Here is a 16,528-nt window from a genome sequence, read left to right as displayed (position 1 = left end):
AGTCATCTGAAACGCAACCAGGTGCTGAGATTGATAAAACTGTTTTGTTGCTCATTTATGTTTGCCTTGGAGTGTAGCTGTAATTTTTAAAAGCAGTGATTAGTTAATTGTTGAATATGCAATGTGAGAAGGAAGATATAACTAATTAGTGCATGTACAAGGTATGCATATCCCTATCATTAATGGGATCACCTTAATGTTCAATAATCTACCTTTTTTGTGGCATATCTTTACATACGCATTTTTCTCTTTTGGTGAATAGTGGGGAGAAGATGGAAGGATTCCTGAACTGATTATCAGCCTGTTTAAACATGTTGTGAACACTCTTTCTGTGTCAACATGTCTTAGCGCAGGACTTGAACCCAGAGCTTTCTGGCCCAGACATCGTGACACTATCGCTGGACCATAAGGCTCCCCCTAATTTGCCATTGAGAATTTGTTTCTCCAACAGGACACAATAACAGAAGTTATTCTACTTAATCTGGACCTTAAAGGGAAAGCACTTTGAGAAGACATTTACTCATACTGCTTATCATGATGTTGATACGATAGTTTCACTTCGCCAATTTTTCAGGATTTGAAGCATGACTGTAGCTACCCCATCATCAGTTCATATTTTAAGGCCAATTTAAGGAGGCAGTCTCTCAGTTTTAGACAAATTGGTACATGACTCAAACCTGAACAAAAGCAGCATTATAAATTTTAAACATTGGAGATTAAAGGTTTACAAAAAGTGCTAAATGCAAGAAAGTATGCTGCCGCTGGATAACTGGGCACATTCCTCTCACGATGGCTGCTTAGAGGTATTTGACCATCTTGAAAATTTCCTTTTGCTTGGATCAAAGTTAGAAACAAAAGTAAGTACGACCCCAAATCGGACACAATCACCTAAGTTGTTGTCACACAGGCCTTAGGAGCTCCCAAATCCCAGGGTAAGGAGCTCCAAGGAAGACTTCCTCTGGCAGCAGGCATATACTCCAGTACCTGTACTTTCATTTGCTACTCCTAACCTGTGCTCAATCTCATCATTTATTTTGATAAAAGCTGCAGTGAAAATCAAAGTTCTGGTGAATACAGTAGAAGAAAATCAATTTGAATTGGGTTTTCTTGGCAGTAGTAGTGTTTTAACATATATTCTTGCTTTTGTGTCTTAACCATTCTTAAATAATGATTGAATGCTTGAATGTTTTTAGATGTTCAAATGAAATTTACTACCTCAGATAACTGATCACACCCAACTTTATCTCTCCCTGTGCTCTCTTGAACCTTCTGCAGCTTCTGTGCTGTCAGACAGCATGCCTGACATTTTTGAATGAACCACAGTTTCTTTCTGTTAAGGTTTGAAAGGCAAAATACATTGGCTCGGATTTTCTGATCCCCCCCACCCCGCCAACATCCCCCAGAGGGTTCACCATTGGCTGCCAGCTGGATCTCACGTTCCCACCAAAGTCAGTGGCATTGCTCGCCAGCTGTGCCGCGGTAGTACCCGCCCATGGGGCGTCGCCTTCAGCGGGACCAGAAGATCCTGCCGGCAGGATCGACCTATTGTCTTCAATCTCCTCCATGAATCTTATTCCTCCCTCCATGCTGAAACAGACTATTTGCCATCCTGGCCTCCGAAGTGACTCTAAGCTAAACTCCTGATCTTCTCCCTTTCTAAGCCTGTTTACTTTCACCTCCATAACATCACTCACTTCAGTTCTCACTTCAGCCCACCTGGAGCTAAAATCTTCACTGATGCCTTTATCATCTCTTTGCTCAACTGCTCAAAAGATTTTCTGACCTGCATCCATTCTCCACATTCCAGAGACTTCATGTTACCTGAAAACACACCTTCCCATATTCCTATTGTGCATTAAGTTTTGCTTGCTTATTTAAAATTCTTATCATTATGTTTAATTCTCTCAGTCACCTCACTTTCTCTTTCTGTGGCAGCTGTCAAACTGTTTTTTTCCCAACCCTGACATCGTGTACATTCATCAGCTCACCTTTGGCAGCCGGGTCTTGAGTTGTTTAGGCCCTCAATGCTCAGCAATTCTATCGGTAAATCTTTCTGCATCCCATTCCCCCTGTAGATCCTTTATTAAAACCTACTTCTTTGGCCATGGTTTTTCTTCCAACTCTTATAGTCTCCTTCTTTGGTTATATGCGTGTTTTTCTGTTATGTCTCTGTGAAGCAGCTTGGGATTTTTTTCTGTGTTAAAAGCTGACATATAAATGCAAATTGTTGTGACTGTTTTTGTTGCTATACTAGATCATTTAAAATCTACCTAATATTTTCAATACAGTATTGGGATGTACACCTGCTAGAACAAGACATCTGCCTGACATAAAGCTGTGCCTTAACCTTGGTACCTATCTTTTAGGCAAGCACCCAACCTCCATTGGGAAGAGCTGCAGGATTGGTGGTGGAGTATCGCTAGAGCAAACTTGGAGATCTAGCAGAGTGTAGGGCGGCCAGTAGTCTCCAAACTGCTGGAAAAGTAGACAGTTTTTCATCAACTGTCTCCCTTACTTGCTACATCCTGTCCATTGTATCCCTGAGCGGTTGACTGAAGACATTTTGCCACTCCAAGGGAAAAACACTTGTGTCTGAGTTTTATAAACAGAAACGGATGAATTATCACCTGAACTACTTTCATCTTCTTATAACATATCTGCCTATGCCAATACGTCCAGGCAGCAAAAAATAAGGGGTTAGAAAATAAAGTAATAAAATAGGGGATTTGCAAAACACATCCTTGAGGTATTGTTCACTTCAGACCCACCAAATAAAAATGTGAATGGGCAGGAAATCCTGCACTTTTCTTTATAGAGTCATAGAGGTTTACAGCATGGAAACAGGCCCTTCGGCCCAACTTGTCCATGCCGCCCTTTTTTTTTAAACCCCTAAGCTAGTCCCAATTGCCCACATTTGGCCCATATCCCTCTATACCCATCTTACCCATGTAACTGTCTAAATGCTTTTTAAAAGACAAAATTGTACCTGCCTCTACTACTACCTCTGGCAGCTTGTTCCAGACACTCACTACCCTCTGTGTGAAAAAATTGCCCCTCTGGACCCTTTTGTATCTCTCCCCTCTCACCTTAAACCTATGCCCTCTAGTTTTAGACTTTACTTTAAAACCTGCTGCATCAGCCAGATGCCTGAACTGCAATCACAGACAATTTTAACATTGGTTAAACACTTTTACAAATTGAGTCATAAGCTCGTAAATTTGAGTATAGAAGCCCTGACATTCTGACCTCATGATCTTAAGTTTTGAACATTGGCAATGCCTGATGCTTCAATTTATTGTCTTGATGAGCTGAGTTTTGTCAGTTCTCTGGCAACCTTTTTAATGGGAATGTATTGAGGGAGTGCAGTAGAGAAAACCAACTCTTTCTAGTTCATTTATTTCTGAAGCTACTTCCCATTGCAATGCCAATGAAAGCAGCCTTGGAGAAGTTCAGATCCTTGGCTTTCCCATCATTAACTGGAGGAAGGTGTCCTTTAACAAATAACATGCAGCAATGATCTTTGAGACAACTGAGAAAGAAAAATGAAAGACACTGAATGGATTTTGTTTTCTGTGCATCACTAATTTTGCGAAGTGTAGGCAAAGTCTCACATATGCCATGGAATTTATGATGATTTCCATGTTTACCAGGTATTACAACAGTTCTAACTATGACGACGCTAAGTACAATTTCCAGGAAATCGCTGCCAAAGGTGTCCTACATAACTGCCATGGATCTCTTTGTGTCTGTCTGTTTCCTTTTTGTCTTCGCTGCCCTCATGGAGTATGGGACCCTGCATTATTTTGTCAGCAACAGAAATAACAGCAAAAAAAAGAAGCAGAAATCCAAACCCACTGTAAGTTTCTTTTCAGGAAAGCTTCTATGATCGTTGACTTTCAGTAAAATATCACATTTTCTTTCTAAGTAAAGTACTTCGAATTTTAGAATATACTTGAGTCTTGAAATGACACTGTGGGGGAATTTTCCTGTCCCACCCGCAATGGGAATTATAGTGGGCAAAGGGCGGACCATGCAAATGACCTTGGGTGGGATTTTCCGGTTTTGGGGTGGGTGTGGCTGGAAAATCGCACCCTGTGGAAATATAAGCAAAGAGCTGACATGTTTGTACAAAATTCCATTGCGTCCTATCTTACTGGAGATTTCGAACCAAACCATCAAACCAAGGACCTCACCGCCTTTCCGGGTAGATGCAAAAGATCTTATGGCATAATCCAAAGATCAGTCCTGGTTTCCTGGATGACGTCTATCCCTCAAGTAGCACCATTAAATCAGATTATCTAGTCATTGAATCTTATTATTTTTCCTTGCTGTCAGTAAATTTGGCTGCCGTCTTAAGTTTTCTATTGGCTGTGATGCTTTGATGAATGCACGTTCTTTTGAATAACCTGAAGTGGATTAATGTCTGTTGTAGTAGCTGACACAGACATTTCAGATGGTAATCATCATGCAGTAATTTCATGACACTGATGTCCATCCTTTCAGAAACATTGTCAGCAAAACATTATGTTGTGTTGTAATATAATTGCAAAGTATATTTTCATTGTTGAAAGAGCATTTTAGGATAATGTGGTTGAGTTGTCCACCAATTCATTACTCGAGTGATAGATGATATCGAAGACATCAGAATACCCAGCTGTTCTTTGGATAATGCCATGGGATCTTTTGCATCCACCCAGAAAAGGGAGGTCAAGTTTAATGGCATATTTGAAAACTTCCCATAAGATAGGAGGCAAAGGGATTTTGTACAATATGAACAATCTATTGCACTATACCTGTCAGCTTCATCACTGAGATTTTTGTGTACGTTATTGTGGTCAAATGTGGACTGATGTGCCATTTGATGAGTGTTGTTTCATGTTGATGTTAAATTGAAAAGGAAGGTGAGAAAAAAAATTATATTATAATTGATAATGCATGAATATAGCATAATAGAAATTAGAAGAAGAAGGAGGCCATTCAGCCCTTTAAGCTTGCATTGCCATTCATTTTGACCATAGCTAGTCATCAAATTCAATATCCTGATCCATCCTCCCCCAACCCCCCACCATATCCTTGATCCCTTTAGTCCCTAGAGCTATATCTAATTTCTTTTTGAAATCACACAATGTTTTGGCCTCAACTATATTTTGTAGTAGTGAATTCCACACATTCACCGCTCTCCGGGTGATGAAATTTCTCCTAGCCTCAGTCCTAAAAGGTTTACCCCTTGTCCTCAAACTGTGACCCCTTTTTCTGGACTCTCCCACCATTGGCAACATTCTTTCCGAATCTACCCTGTCTAACCTTGTCAGAATTTTATACGTTTCTGTGAGATCCCCTCTCACTCTCCTAAACTCCAATGAGTATAATCCAAACCAATTTAGTCTCTCTCTATATTACATACCTGCCATCCCAGGAATCAGCCTGGTGAACATTCGCTGCACTCCCTCTATAGCAAGAACGTCCTTCCTCAGATAGGGACACTAAAACTGCATACAATACTCCAGGTGTGGCCTCACAAAGACCTTATACAATTGCAGCAACATCCCTATCCCTATACTCAAATCCTCTCGCCATCAAAGCCAACATACCATTTGCTTTCTTTACGGCTTGCTATACCCGCGCGCTTACTTTCAGCGACTGATGCACAAGGACACCAAGGTCCCGTTGAGTATCCACCTCTCTCAATTTACACCCACTCAAGTAATAATCTGTCTTCCTAATTTTATTACTAATGTGGATAACCTCACATTTAACCACATTATACTGCATCTGCCATGTATATGCCCACACGCTCAGCCTGTCCAAGTCATGCTGAAGCATCTCTGCAACCTCCTCACAGCTCACCCACCCACACAATTTTGTATCATCTGCAAATTTGGAGATAACACATTCAGTTCCCTCATCCAAATTGTGAATATATAATGTGAACAGTTGAGGTCCTGGCACAGATCCCTGTGGAACTCCACTAGTCACTGATTGCCAAACAGAAAAAGACCCATTTATGCTAACTCTTTGCTTCCTATCTGCTCGCTAGCTTTCTATCCATCTCAAGACATTACCGGCAATCCCATGTGCTTTAACTTTACATAGTAATCTGCTATGTGAGACCTTGCCAAAAGCCTTCTGAATATCTAATTAAACTACATCCCCTGGTTCTCCTCGGTCAACTCTACAAGTTACATAAAAAGTAATAGATTAATACAATTGAAAGAATGAACAATATTTGCAAGTAACATCAAATAGTCTACAGAGGGGATTATATACAGGTTGGTTGAGTGGGTAAAAACTTGACAGTTGGAATATAATGTAGGAAAATATGAAGTTACCCACTATATTAGGAAGAATAAGCAGCTGAATATTTAAATGGAGAAAGACTGCAGAAAGCTGCAGCACTGAGGAATTTGGGCGTCCTAATGCATAAATCACAAAAACAAGCACGCAAGTTCAGCAGGTGATAGGAAAGGCAAATTAAATGTTGGCCTTTATTTCAAAGGGAATGGAATATAAAAATAGGGAAGCCTTGCTAAAACTACTCAAAGCAGTAGTTAGACCACACCTGGAATATTGTGAACAGTTTTGGTCCCCTTACCTAAGGAAAGATATACTGGCATTGGAGGCAGTCCAGAGAAAGTTCACTAAGTTGATCCCAGGGATGGAGTGATATTCTTAAGAGGAGAAATTGAGTAGGTTGGGCCTGTACTCGTTGGAGTATAGAAGAATGAGGGATGACCTTATTGCGGCATTTGGGATTCTCCGGGGGCTTGACAGGGTAAGTGTGGGAGGGTCTAGGACCAGAGGGCATGATCTCAGAGTAAGGGGTCACCCATTTAACACAGAGGTGAGGAGGACTTTCTTCTCTCAGAGGGTACTGAATCTGTGGAATTCTGCAGAGAGCTGTAGGGGCTCGGTCATTAAGTATGTTCAAGGCTGAGATAGACGGGTTTTTAATCAGTAAGGGAATCAAGGGTTATGGGGATAAGACGGGAAAGTGGAGTTGAGGATTACCATTTCAAATCAGTCATGATCTCATTGAATGGCAGAGCAGACTCGATGGGCCAAATGGCCTACTTCCGCTTCTTTGTCTGATGAATCAGGCTAAACTCAAAAGCTGTTTTGTGAATGGTTATGGCCATGTGAGAAGGGGTCACAATGACACCCTATCAGATCACTCCAAGTCTGATACAATTTTTGTTTGTGAATTTAGAAGGATGAAGGTATTACCCCATGTCTGTGCTTAAACATTTACATGTGGATTGCAACAAAACAAGTCTGGAAAGCTTTCTTTGTTTTAAATTAAAAAGAGGTTATTTTTTATTGAGTTAAAAACCCACACCGGTAACTATATAAATATATTTTAAAAAGTAAGCCAGTGATCCCTTTGCATCACACACATCTATAAAAATTTACAAATTATGCTGTAGGTAGTTACTTTCTTAGTCAAATTAAAGTTGAATGCTGAAAGGTTCAAAAAAAGAGTTCATTGTTTATGAGTTCTTGGCTGCAGCAGAAAATGTTGAACTTCCACGAGTGAAATTGAAGCCAGTACAAAACTGCAATTTCCCCCTTCCTCCCCCTCTCCCTATTGACAGAGCTGGCAGCTTCCCTCCCACCCCATCCCCAACTCCCCCCATGGTCACCACTGGGCATGCCCTGCTACTCTGTCTGCTGTGGAGATGCCGGCATTGGACTGGGGTAAATACAGTAAGAGTTTTAACAACACCAGGTTAAAGTCCAACAGGTTTCTTTAAGACCTGGTTGGCTGTAGAGATCCGCATTCTAATCAGTATTCTGTAACTTGATTTTGTGTCTCTGTGCCCTGCGTGAGAGCAGATTTCCACTCCATCTGACGAAGGAGCAACGCTCCGAAAGCTAAAGGCATTTGCTACCAAATAAACCTGTTGGACTTTAACCTGGTGTTGTTAAAACTCTTACTCTGTCTGCTCCCAGCCCACAACCAAATCTGAAGGGGGCCTTCCCCTTGGCACAGGTTGATATGGGCATGCTGCTAACCTGGCAGTGCCTACCTATGCCAAGGGGCAGTGCCAGGCCACTGCCTGGCATGTCTCTATCCTCTGGGGGCTATACTTACCTTTATGCCCCACTTCAGACCCCCACGACAGGTCCAAGTCTGTGTGAACCTGTTGTAATTCACGCTGATGTGATGTGGCGTTGGTGCTGTTTGAAGATGTGGGGGGCGGTTGTCAATATCTGGCAAGGCGTGGGTTCATAATATTAAAATGTCTAGTAGCGATTGTAGGTAAAGCAGGTTCATGGCTGTTATGGGCATGAACCTGATTTCATCACCGGCAAAGGGGGGGAAGATCTGAAATTGCATTCTCGCCACTAGAACTGTGACTTCCAGATCTTGAGCCCTAGCCAGCAACCTCGCAGATGGCGAATGCGGGCTCAGGATACTGCCCAATATGTCTCTTCTCACCTCTGACTTCCCTTTGATATTCAAACACACTCTTAACTTATCTAAAAATGTTAGATCCAATCTATTGACTTGAGCCTCAAACCCACCAACATATCTCAAAGAGCCTAACACCTCTATCTTTTGATGTCTTAATCCAGCCACACAACCTGTCTCTAGTAACTGTTACACCACAAATAGACATTCACCAACTTTCAAGAATTAGAGTGACTTAAAATAAAGTTTTGTATATGTTGATGAGACACCATTTAAAAAACTCACTGATTAAAAAAATATTCAATACATTGAAATTCCTTCAACTAATCTCTTGTGAAACCAAGTATCTCTATTCTATAAATTTACTGACAGCTTGCTCAGTTAATAGGCACTCCACTGTAATAGTGTTAGGTTGTAAACTTAGTCATACAGCGCACATCCTATAAGGATAACCCTCAGCCTTGTGTCAACAGAGAGAATGAAATATCAGCACTGCTTTTTAAAAAATTCTACATTTACAAAAAAATTAAAACTCAGTAATGGAAAATTGCTAAACAGCTTTGAGAGTCCCAATAAACTTTGACAGCCTTGACAGTTCTTTGACAGCCTGACAATTTCAGTGAGTCTTTTACACACAATCATGTTTATTTTTACCAATGCATAGGGCACCTGACCTGTCCCAAAAGTGTCCCAGCACCATAACCAAGCATAATAAACCATTTTACCTCTCCAAAAGGATATTCTGGCTATCCAAACAAATCCACAAAATTCAGACCTGTTTTTACCAGGTATAATCTGTACATTTCTGGTTTCTGACACCTACCTCACCAAAGTCACACATGAGTGGAGGCAGGTACAGATTTATACGAGAAGCTGCCTCTGAGAACTATGGATGTGCTATTTAGAACCTGCCCCCATTCACCTTTTTCCCCTGCAAAATGTCAGAGGCTGAGCTTGGGGGCAGGACTTCTGAATTTGTTCCTTTAAAGGCATTTTTATGTAGACAGAGAGCTTTTCTATCTGCGTGAAAATTCTGGCGGTTTTCAGCCAGTAGACATGATAGGCCAAATGTGTCATACATGTTCTATATTTCAATTCTTCTCTATTCTCTGTAGCATTTCAAATCATGAATCATTAACTGAACCATTAAAGTTGAACCGTCTACATTATGGGGTCTTTAGCACAGGCGAAATCTAAACCTTCCACAATAACATTCACAGACATAGCCTTCTGTTTCCTTTCTGATGTGGCAATTAGTGTCCTCTGGCACTTGAATTTAAGTGTCCCTAATAACAATGTTGTGAATGCTTTCAGTTTCAAAATAATTAGGAAATCATTTAATCCTTATACTTATCGTCTTCTATCTGCCATTTCACTTAGTCTTGTAATTCTGAAGACACAAAACATACAGCATCAGATGCAAAGAACTCTAAAACTAGTTTTACTAAAATATTGCAAATGGTACTTGGCTGCCAGCCTTGCATTTGTAGTGCCATTCTCAACTCAGAGTCAAAAACTTGTGGGCTTATTCCAAAGACTTGGATATTGAGTACGATCTTATCCCAATTTCAGGACTTGGTGCTGCATGAGAGCAAACCAGGCCTAAACATGACTTGCACGAATATAGAAATAGGACCTACCCATATTGGAGGCTGACTGTCTCACTACTATGCAATTGCTTTATGACTGAAAATCTGGTGCAGTGCAAGCCAACTTGGGTTGTTTAATAAATACTCTAGGCTGATACTTCAATAATATTGAGGGAGTGATGCACTAATGGACGTGTTGTCCTTTCTCACCTTTCTCATGAGATGTTAAGCCAAGATCCTGTGAATCCTCAAGGATGAGCACAAAAATTCCCATGGCAAAAAGCAGCAGGGGAGTCTTCTCAGTGTATTCACTAATATTTATTTTCCAATGAGTTTAGCCAAAGGCGTTTTGTCATGTTTGATGTTAGGGTTAAGCCATTTGTGGGAATTTGTACAAATTAATGGTCTATTCCTTACATTACAGAGGTATAGGCACTATCGTAATGTCCTAACTATATTACAGGTTGTGGGTTTTAACAGAAAGAAAAGACTTGATTTGCACATGTAGATTCAAACAACACACAACAGGTTTTATTGAAGAGCTGTTCTTTGCACTGCATCAGAATACAAAGCTGAAAGTAAAACAGCAGCTAAGCACACACCCTAATGATATCACCATCTAATCATGTGATCAGCTCTTGAAGGAACCTGTAGCCTTTCTTTAATATATAACTTCAAATGGACTTAATTGGTTCTGAGGACATGAAAGATATTATATAAATATATTATTTTTTCATTAAGCATCAATTAAGCTGTCATTTGCTTTTACCTCCCTGAAGCCCCTTTAATCCTGAACTGAAAAATAGCTGGTGCAATAACTAGTTAGAAATGTAGTAAATACAAAATTGACATTATAAGCATAGTTGACCTGAATCATATCATTTACTTGGAAGTTCAGGAAACACTGCAGGGCGATTATTCCAAAAAAAATTCAAAGTGTCGAATTCACATAAAAATTGGAGTAAATCCCGCTGGATTTTTTCAGCGGGAGTTTCAAAATGCATCTCCCACACTCTGTGCACTGCAGAGTGCACTAACATGAATATCATTATAAATCTGGGGCAGGGCCTATCCCCGCTGGAGAGGCCGGCAGCATTGCGCTGAGTGAACCACTGCGCATACACTGATCTGTCAGCGCCGAGATCAGCGCATGCGCAGTGGCCCCCGTCTGCCGGCCTCCCAATCGCTGGCCAGCCCCGCAACCCCGCATCGCCAGCCGTGCGACCCCACCACGGCCCGATCACTAACCCCCGAAATATGCCCGGGTCAGCCTCGAACCCACCCACCCCCGATTTCCCTCCCCCCAGCGTCCGACCCTTTGGGGGAGCGTCGATAACCCCTCTTCACTCCAGCAGGGTCAGGCCACGAGCTCTCCGCAAGTGGCGAGCTATTGTAAAATTGCTGGAGTGAATCACTCCTGGCGGGCCGGGGAGAGATACTAGCGGGCCTGGAGACCTCCGTCCCAGGCCCGCTAATGATATTCTAATACATTAAAATGCTCGTTTAAATCATTTATTCAGATCCACACCGGTTTCTGGAGCAGAGTTGACGGCACCAGAAATCCGGCTGCTGGAGACTCGCGGAGGCTGTGGCGTCCAGCAGAGAGCCGGTGAAACAGCCTCTGCTGGAGTCTTTTGCTGTTGGAATCGCCCCCTACTTGTGGATTCCATATGATCCAGTATTCCGACTCCCCTCTGATGTGGACAAATAGTGGCATGTAGAGAGAATCATCAGTGAAAAATGAAAACAAAGGAAAGGCAACAGAAAGCGGGGACTAATCCACTGATTTCCGAGTTAACTCACGCAGTAAGGACTGATATTGTTTCATCAAATTAACCTGAACACCATGAACCATCATAACTCCTTTTAACTGTTTTTTTAAAAAGCTGCAACATATTTAATGAATTTTCAAATAATTAAATCATAAAATCTTACAACACAAAAGGAGGCCATTTTATGTGTCAAGACTGCAGTTTCTTTAAAAGAGCTGTCCGATTTAGCCTGATACCTCAACTTGTTTCATATATCCGTGCAAATTGGCCCTCTTCAAGTACACGTCCAGCCACCTTTTGAAAGTTATCATGGAATCTGATTCCATCATGCAGATTTCAGATCTTAACAATCTGCTGTGTGAAGTGGTTTCACCTCATTTCTCTTCCATTTGGTTTTCCAATGATATTAAATCATTGGGTTATTGAGCCACTTCCAGAGGAAAGTTTCTCCCTACTTGCTTTACTAAATCAGCAACTCCGCCCCCACATCCCACCCTCAACCCTCTGCCTTTCATTGCCTTTGTTTTGAATACAGGATCTATTCGGTCTCTTCTTAAATTCCTTTACTCCTTTGCCCTAAGTAACATGGTCATAGCTTCTTCAATGTCTCCACATAATTCACCTCTGGTATCATCCTTTGCACCCTTTCCAGGTCCTTGATATTCTTTCCTGACCTATGGGCACCACGGTGGCACAGTGGTTAGCACTGCCTCCTCACAGCGCCAGGGACTCGGGATTCGATCCCCGGCTTGTGTCTGCGTGAGTTTTCCTCTGGGTGCTCCAGTTTTCTCCCACAGTCTGAAAGACATGCTGGTTACATGCATTGGCCATGCTAAATTCTCCCTTAGTATATCCGAACAGGCACCGGAATGCAGCGACTCGGGGATTTTCACAGTAGCTTCTTTGCAGTGTTAATGTAAGCCAACTTGTGACACTAATAAATAAACTTATAAAGTGTTGTGCTCTGAATCATACACAATATTCCAACTGAGGCTTAATTACACACCAGGCAAGAGGTTCATAGAATCATAGAATCCCTGTGCGCAAAAGAGGCAACTTGGCCCATTGAGTCTGCACTGACTCTCTGACGGAATATCTTATCCAGGGTCTCCCCCCTGCCCTAGCCCCGTAATCCCACACATTTCCCATGACTAATCCATCTAACCTACAGATCTATGGACACTAAGGGGTAATTTAGCATAGCCAATACACCTAACCTGCACATCTTTGGAGTGTGGGAGGAAATCGGAGCACCTGGAGGAAACCCACACTGACACAGGGAGAAGGTGCAAACTCCACACAGACCCGTGACCCGAAACTGGAATTGAACCCAGGTCTCTGGAGCTGTGAGGCAACAGGTTCCATTTCCTTTTTTCTAAAAGAATGTATTTGAGATGCATTCATCCATGAAGGGGAAGAAGAACAAATAAAGCTCCTACCTGGTGTGCAGTTGATGCAACCTGTCAGTCAAAGGCTTATTAAAGGTACTAGAGCATGAAATTGAATGAGTCTTCCAGGAAGGCTCAAAGACCGAAAAAAAATGCAGTGTTAAAAGAATAGCACTAAGTAAGCAGGTCTGGTGGAATAGAATCATAGAATCCTTACAGTGCAGAAGGAGGTCATTCAGCCCATCGAGTCTGCACCGACAACAATCCCATCCAGGCCCTATCCCCGTAACCCCACATATTTACCTTTCTAATCCCCCTGACATTAAAGGGCAATTTAGCACGGCCAATCAACCTAACCCACACATCTTTGGAGAGAAGGTTCTTGAGGCTTAGTGGATTGTATCAACAATGAACTGTCTGATCTGTTGTGGAGCTGTCAATCAAATCAGTTCAAAGTGGCCCAGCTACACCTGCTATTCATTCAGGCTACAAAAGGGAATCCCCCTAATGAAAGTTACATCTCCTGTCAATCAGAGGACTTCAAAGGGGTCTTCTCATGCATGGGCTTCTGAGAAAGAGCAAGGGCAATCCCTTCTGCAGAATGGAGTGATGCTGTGATGTTGAAGGCTCCCAGGTGTCCACGCGAGATGGATATTAAAGTGACCAGACCACTTCAAAGGGTTTCACAGACATCTTAAATAAGGTGCTTGAGATCACCGTGCTACGAGTGATCCGCATTTTTCCCAGGCTCGAAGGGGCAGTCCAGCCATGAGACTGCATCCTAGGGCTTGGTCCTGAAGTCAACACCTCCCCCCGCCAACCCTGAGTCCACCCAACCTCCAGGTCCCTTGGGTGAAACTCCCCCTGGAACTAGTTAGTGACAGAGGGGCACATGGGCAAAGCACTTACCACCTTCCCCTCTTTCGAAGTTCAAGGCACCAGGTCTGGTGTCACTGCCAGGGTATCAGTACCAAGTGGCAGTGCAAGATTGGTATTGACAAATGGCAGAGCCTGAAGGGGGACCTGAGTGGGGTGGAACCTGAGGGGCCCCATTTCTCTTGGTGGTTGGGGGTGGTCAGGCTACCCTCATGCCTGCATAATGTTGTAGGAGTGGGGCGGAGGATGACCCTCTGTACTGAGGAGTCGGTAGTTCTCCCCTTGTAAGCAGGGGATCAGCATCTCCATGGTTGCGGGGAGGGGGGGCCTGTCTCTGAATGCTGAGTTTGGGGTGCCCTTTAATAATGTTGACCCGATCTCTGTAAAGCTGGGCTAGCCAGTGTGTTTTGTACTGTGTATATTTTCACATTCTAAAGGTGGGTGAATCTCACCTGAAAGATGCTGCTAACAGCAATGGAAAACACTCTGAGTTTCCTGCTAGCAGGAACACTTAAAATGCAAATGGAAGAACTGTGTCCATGATATTTTTTATTCAGCAAGTTGTTATGATCTGGAATATATTGTATAAAAAGGTGGTGGAAACCGATTCAGGAATAATGTTTAAAAAGGAAGTGGATAAATACTTGGACTGCTAACAGAAGCTAAATTGGCTATCACTGGAACTTCCACCACTCATTCATGATGAAGTGGCTATTTCATCACTCCTGGCAGTGCCAGAGCTCAGTAGGGGGTATTACGATTGTCCTGACAAGGTAACTCCCGGGCTTTAGGGTGGGGAGTATCCTACAGCCCAGGGAGGGGCAGAGTGGGTTGGTAGCTGGGTTCTCTCAGGCTGGCAGTGCAGAGGGAGAATGGCATCTCATGGTTGCCCCTGATATGCGCTGGACACCGCCTGGATGGGGTGTTTCCTTCCCACCATGTCGGTCATAAAAAAGTGGGCTGCCCACTCCCACCAAACCGTCCGTGACCGTCATATTATGGCATGGTAGCATATTATTCCAATTAATAGGCTTACTAACAAGCCTAATTGCTCTTTAATTGCCTCTATATGATGGGTGGTTGCCAAAATCTGCAGCCACCTACCTAGTGTATTACAGAGAGAACCGTGAGGATGGATTGATTACCTAACCTGTTTTACGTGCCCCCAATGGGTGTGTGAGAGTGCAGGGGGCACGTGTATCCAGCCCACAATGTGCTAAATGGCCGCCTTTTGTGTTAGATGAAGTGTCATTGGAGTGTCTAGCCAGATGCTTGATAAGCTGCAAGTTGCGTCAACATCTGTAATTCAAAAATGCACATGGTTTTCTTCCATTTGTATTTCTGAGACAGTTGCTAATCTCTGTTACTTTGACCTTACAGAACTAAAATCCTAATGGAAAATAACATGATTTTTCACTGTATTTGCAGAAATCGCCTGGCATTAAAGTGCGTCCAGGGTCAACATTAATTCAGGTGAACAACATTACACACCTGCAGGAACGTGGTGATTATGGCTACGAGTGTTTGGATGGGAAAGACTGCAACAGCTTCTTCTGCTGTTTCGAGGAGTGCCGTACAGGTGCATGGAGGCAGGGCCGAATACATATCCGGGTTACCAAAATTGATTCCTACTCTCGAATATTCTTCCCCACAGCATTCGGTTTGTTCAATCTCGTTTATTGGATCGCTTATCTTTATCTATAAAAAATACATTCAGTGACATAAGGAGAGGAAGAATAAATCTGCAGTGGTAGAATTTTAGCCTGTACAACATTTGATTGTGTTGAAATCATAAAAATGCAATGGTTCAATATTACTTAACACCTTCAGCAAAAGAAGAATAATGTGAAAAATAATCATTTTCTATCATTATCTTTGAATCAGTTGACTTACTGCCAAATGTGCAGCTTACCTTGAATTCTTGTGCCATATACATGAGTCATGCACATTTTCAAATAATGATATTTTTCAAGATAAACATTTGATAAAAATACACACATTTATATTCATTTTAACTCTTGCATTTTTGTCATATGGCAGACAGCTGATGGATAGGTGATCCGCATTGCATCTTGGGCAGTTTCAACGGATAGCTGTTATTTAGGATAAATCTCGAGAATCCTAATGTTATTCATTTCAGAAAGAGCAACTTAGCTCTAAATTCCAAATGGAATTAAATCCAATCTAAACTGGAACTCCAAATGTCGAATGGTTGACTATGAGCTGCAAACCAGTCCATTTTCTGCTCGATACTTTCACTCGACGTGACTTAGTGGCATTTTGACCAAAAATATGAACATAACTAACCTTTAGCACATTTTCAAACTAAAATTTTTACAATGGTCTGCAGTAACACACAACGCATCACTAAATGTTGTGATTTCTAATGAGATATTCATATATGTAAAATTCATCATAAAACCTACCGATAAATTCATTTTTGACATTATCATGATTTGCTGATCATGTTTGCATCTCATAAAGACTAAG

General features: G+C 42.1%; 1 protein-coding gene across 1 annotated transcript in view; it reads left to right on the top strand.

Moving 5' to 3' along the window:
* Positions 1 to 15,742, top strand: part of LOC144496014 (gamma-aminobutyric acid receptor subunit gamma-1-like) — a 34,170-nt gene extending 18,428 nt beyond the window's left edge. The window contains exons 5-6 of the mRNA XM_078216976.1: positions 3,651 to 3,856; positions 15,467 to 15,742. Of these exons, the coding sequence (XP_078073102.1) occupies positions 3,651 to 3,856; positions 15,467 to 15,742 (482 nt within the window). The remainder of the gene's footprint in view (positions 1 to 3,650; positions 3,857 to 15,466) is intronic.
* The last annotated feature ends 786 nt before the right edge of the window (positions 15,743 to 16,528 follow it).

Source organism: Mustelus asterias, chromosome 1, assembly GCF_964213995.1.
Source record: "Mustelus asterias chromosome 1, sMusAst1.hap1.1, whole genome shotgun sequence".
Classification (NCBI taxonomy): Eukaryota; Metazoa; Chordata; class Chondrichthyes; order Carcharhiniformes; family Triakidae; genus Mustelus; species Mustelus asterias.
This window is presented reverse-complemented; position numbering and strand designations above follow the sequence as displayed.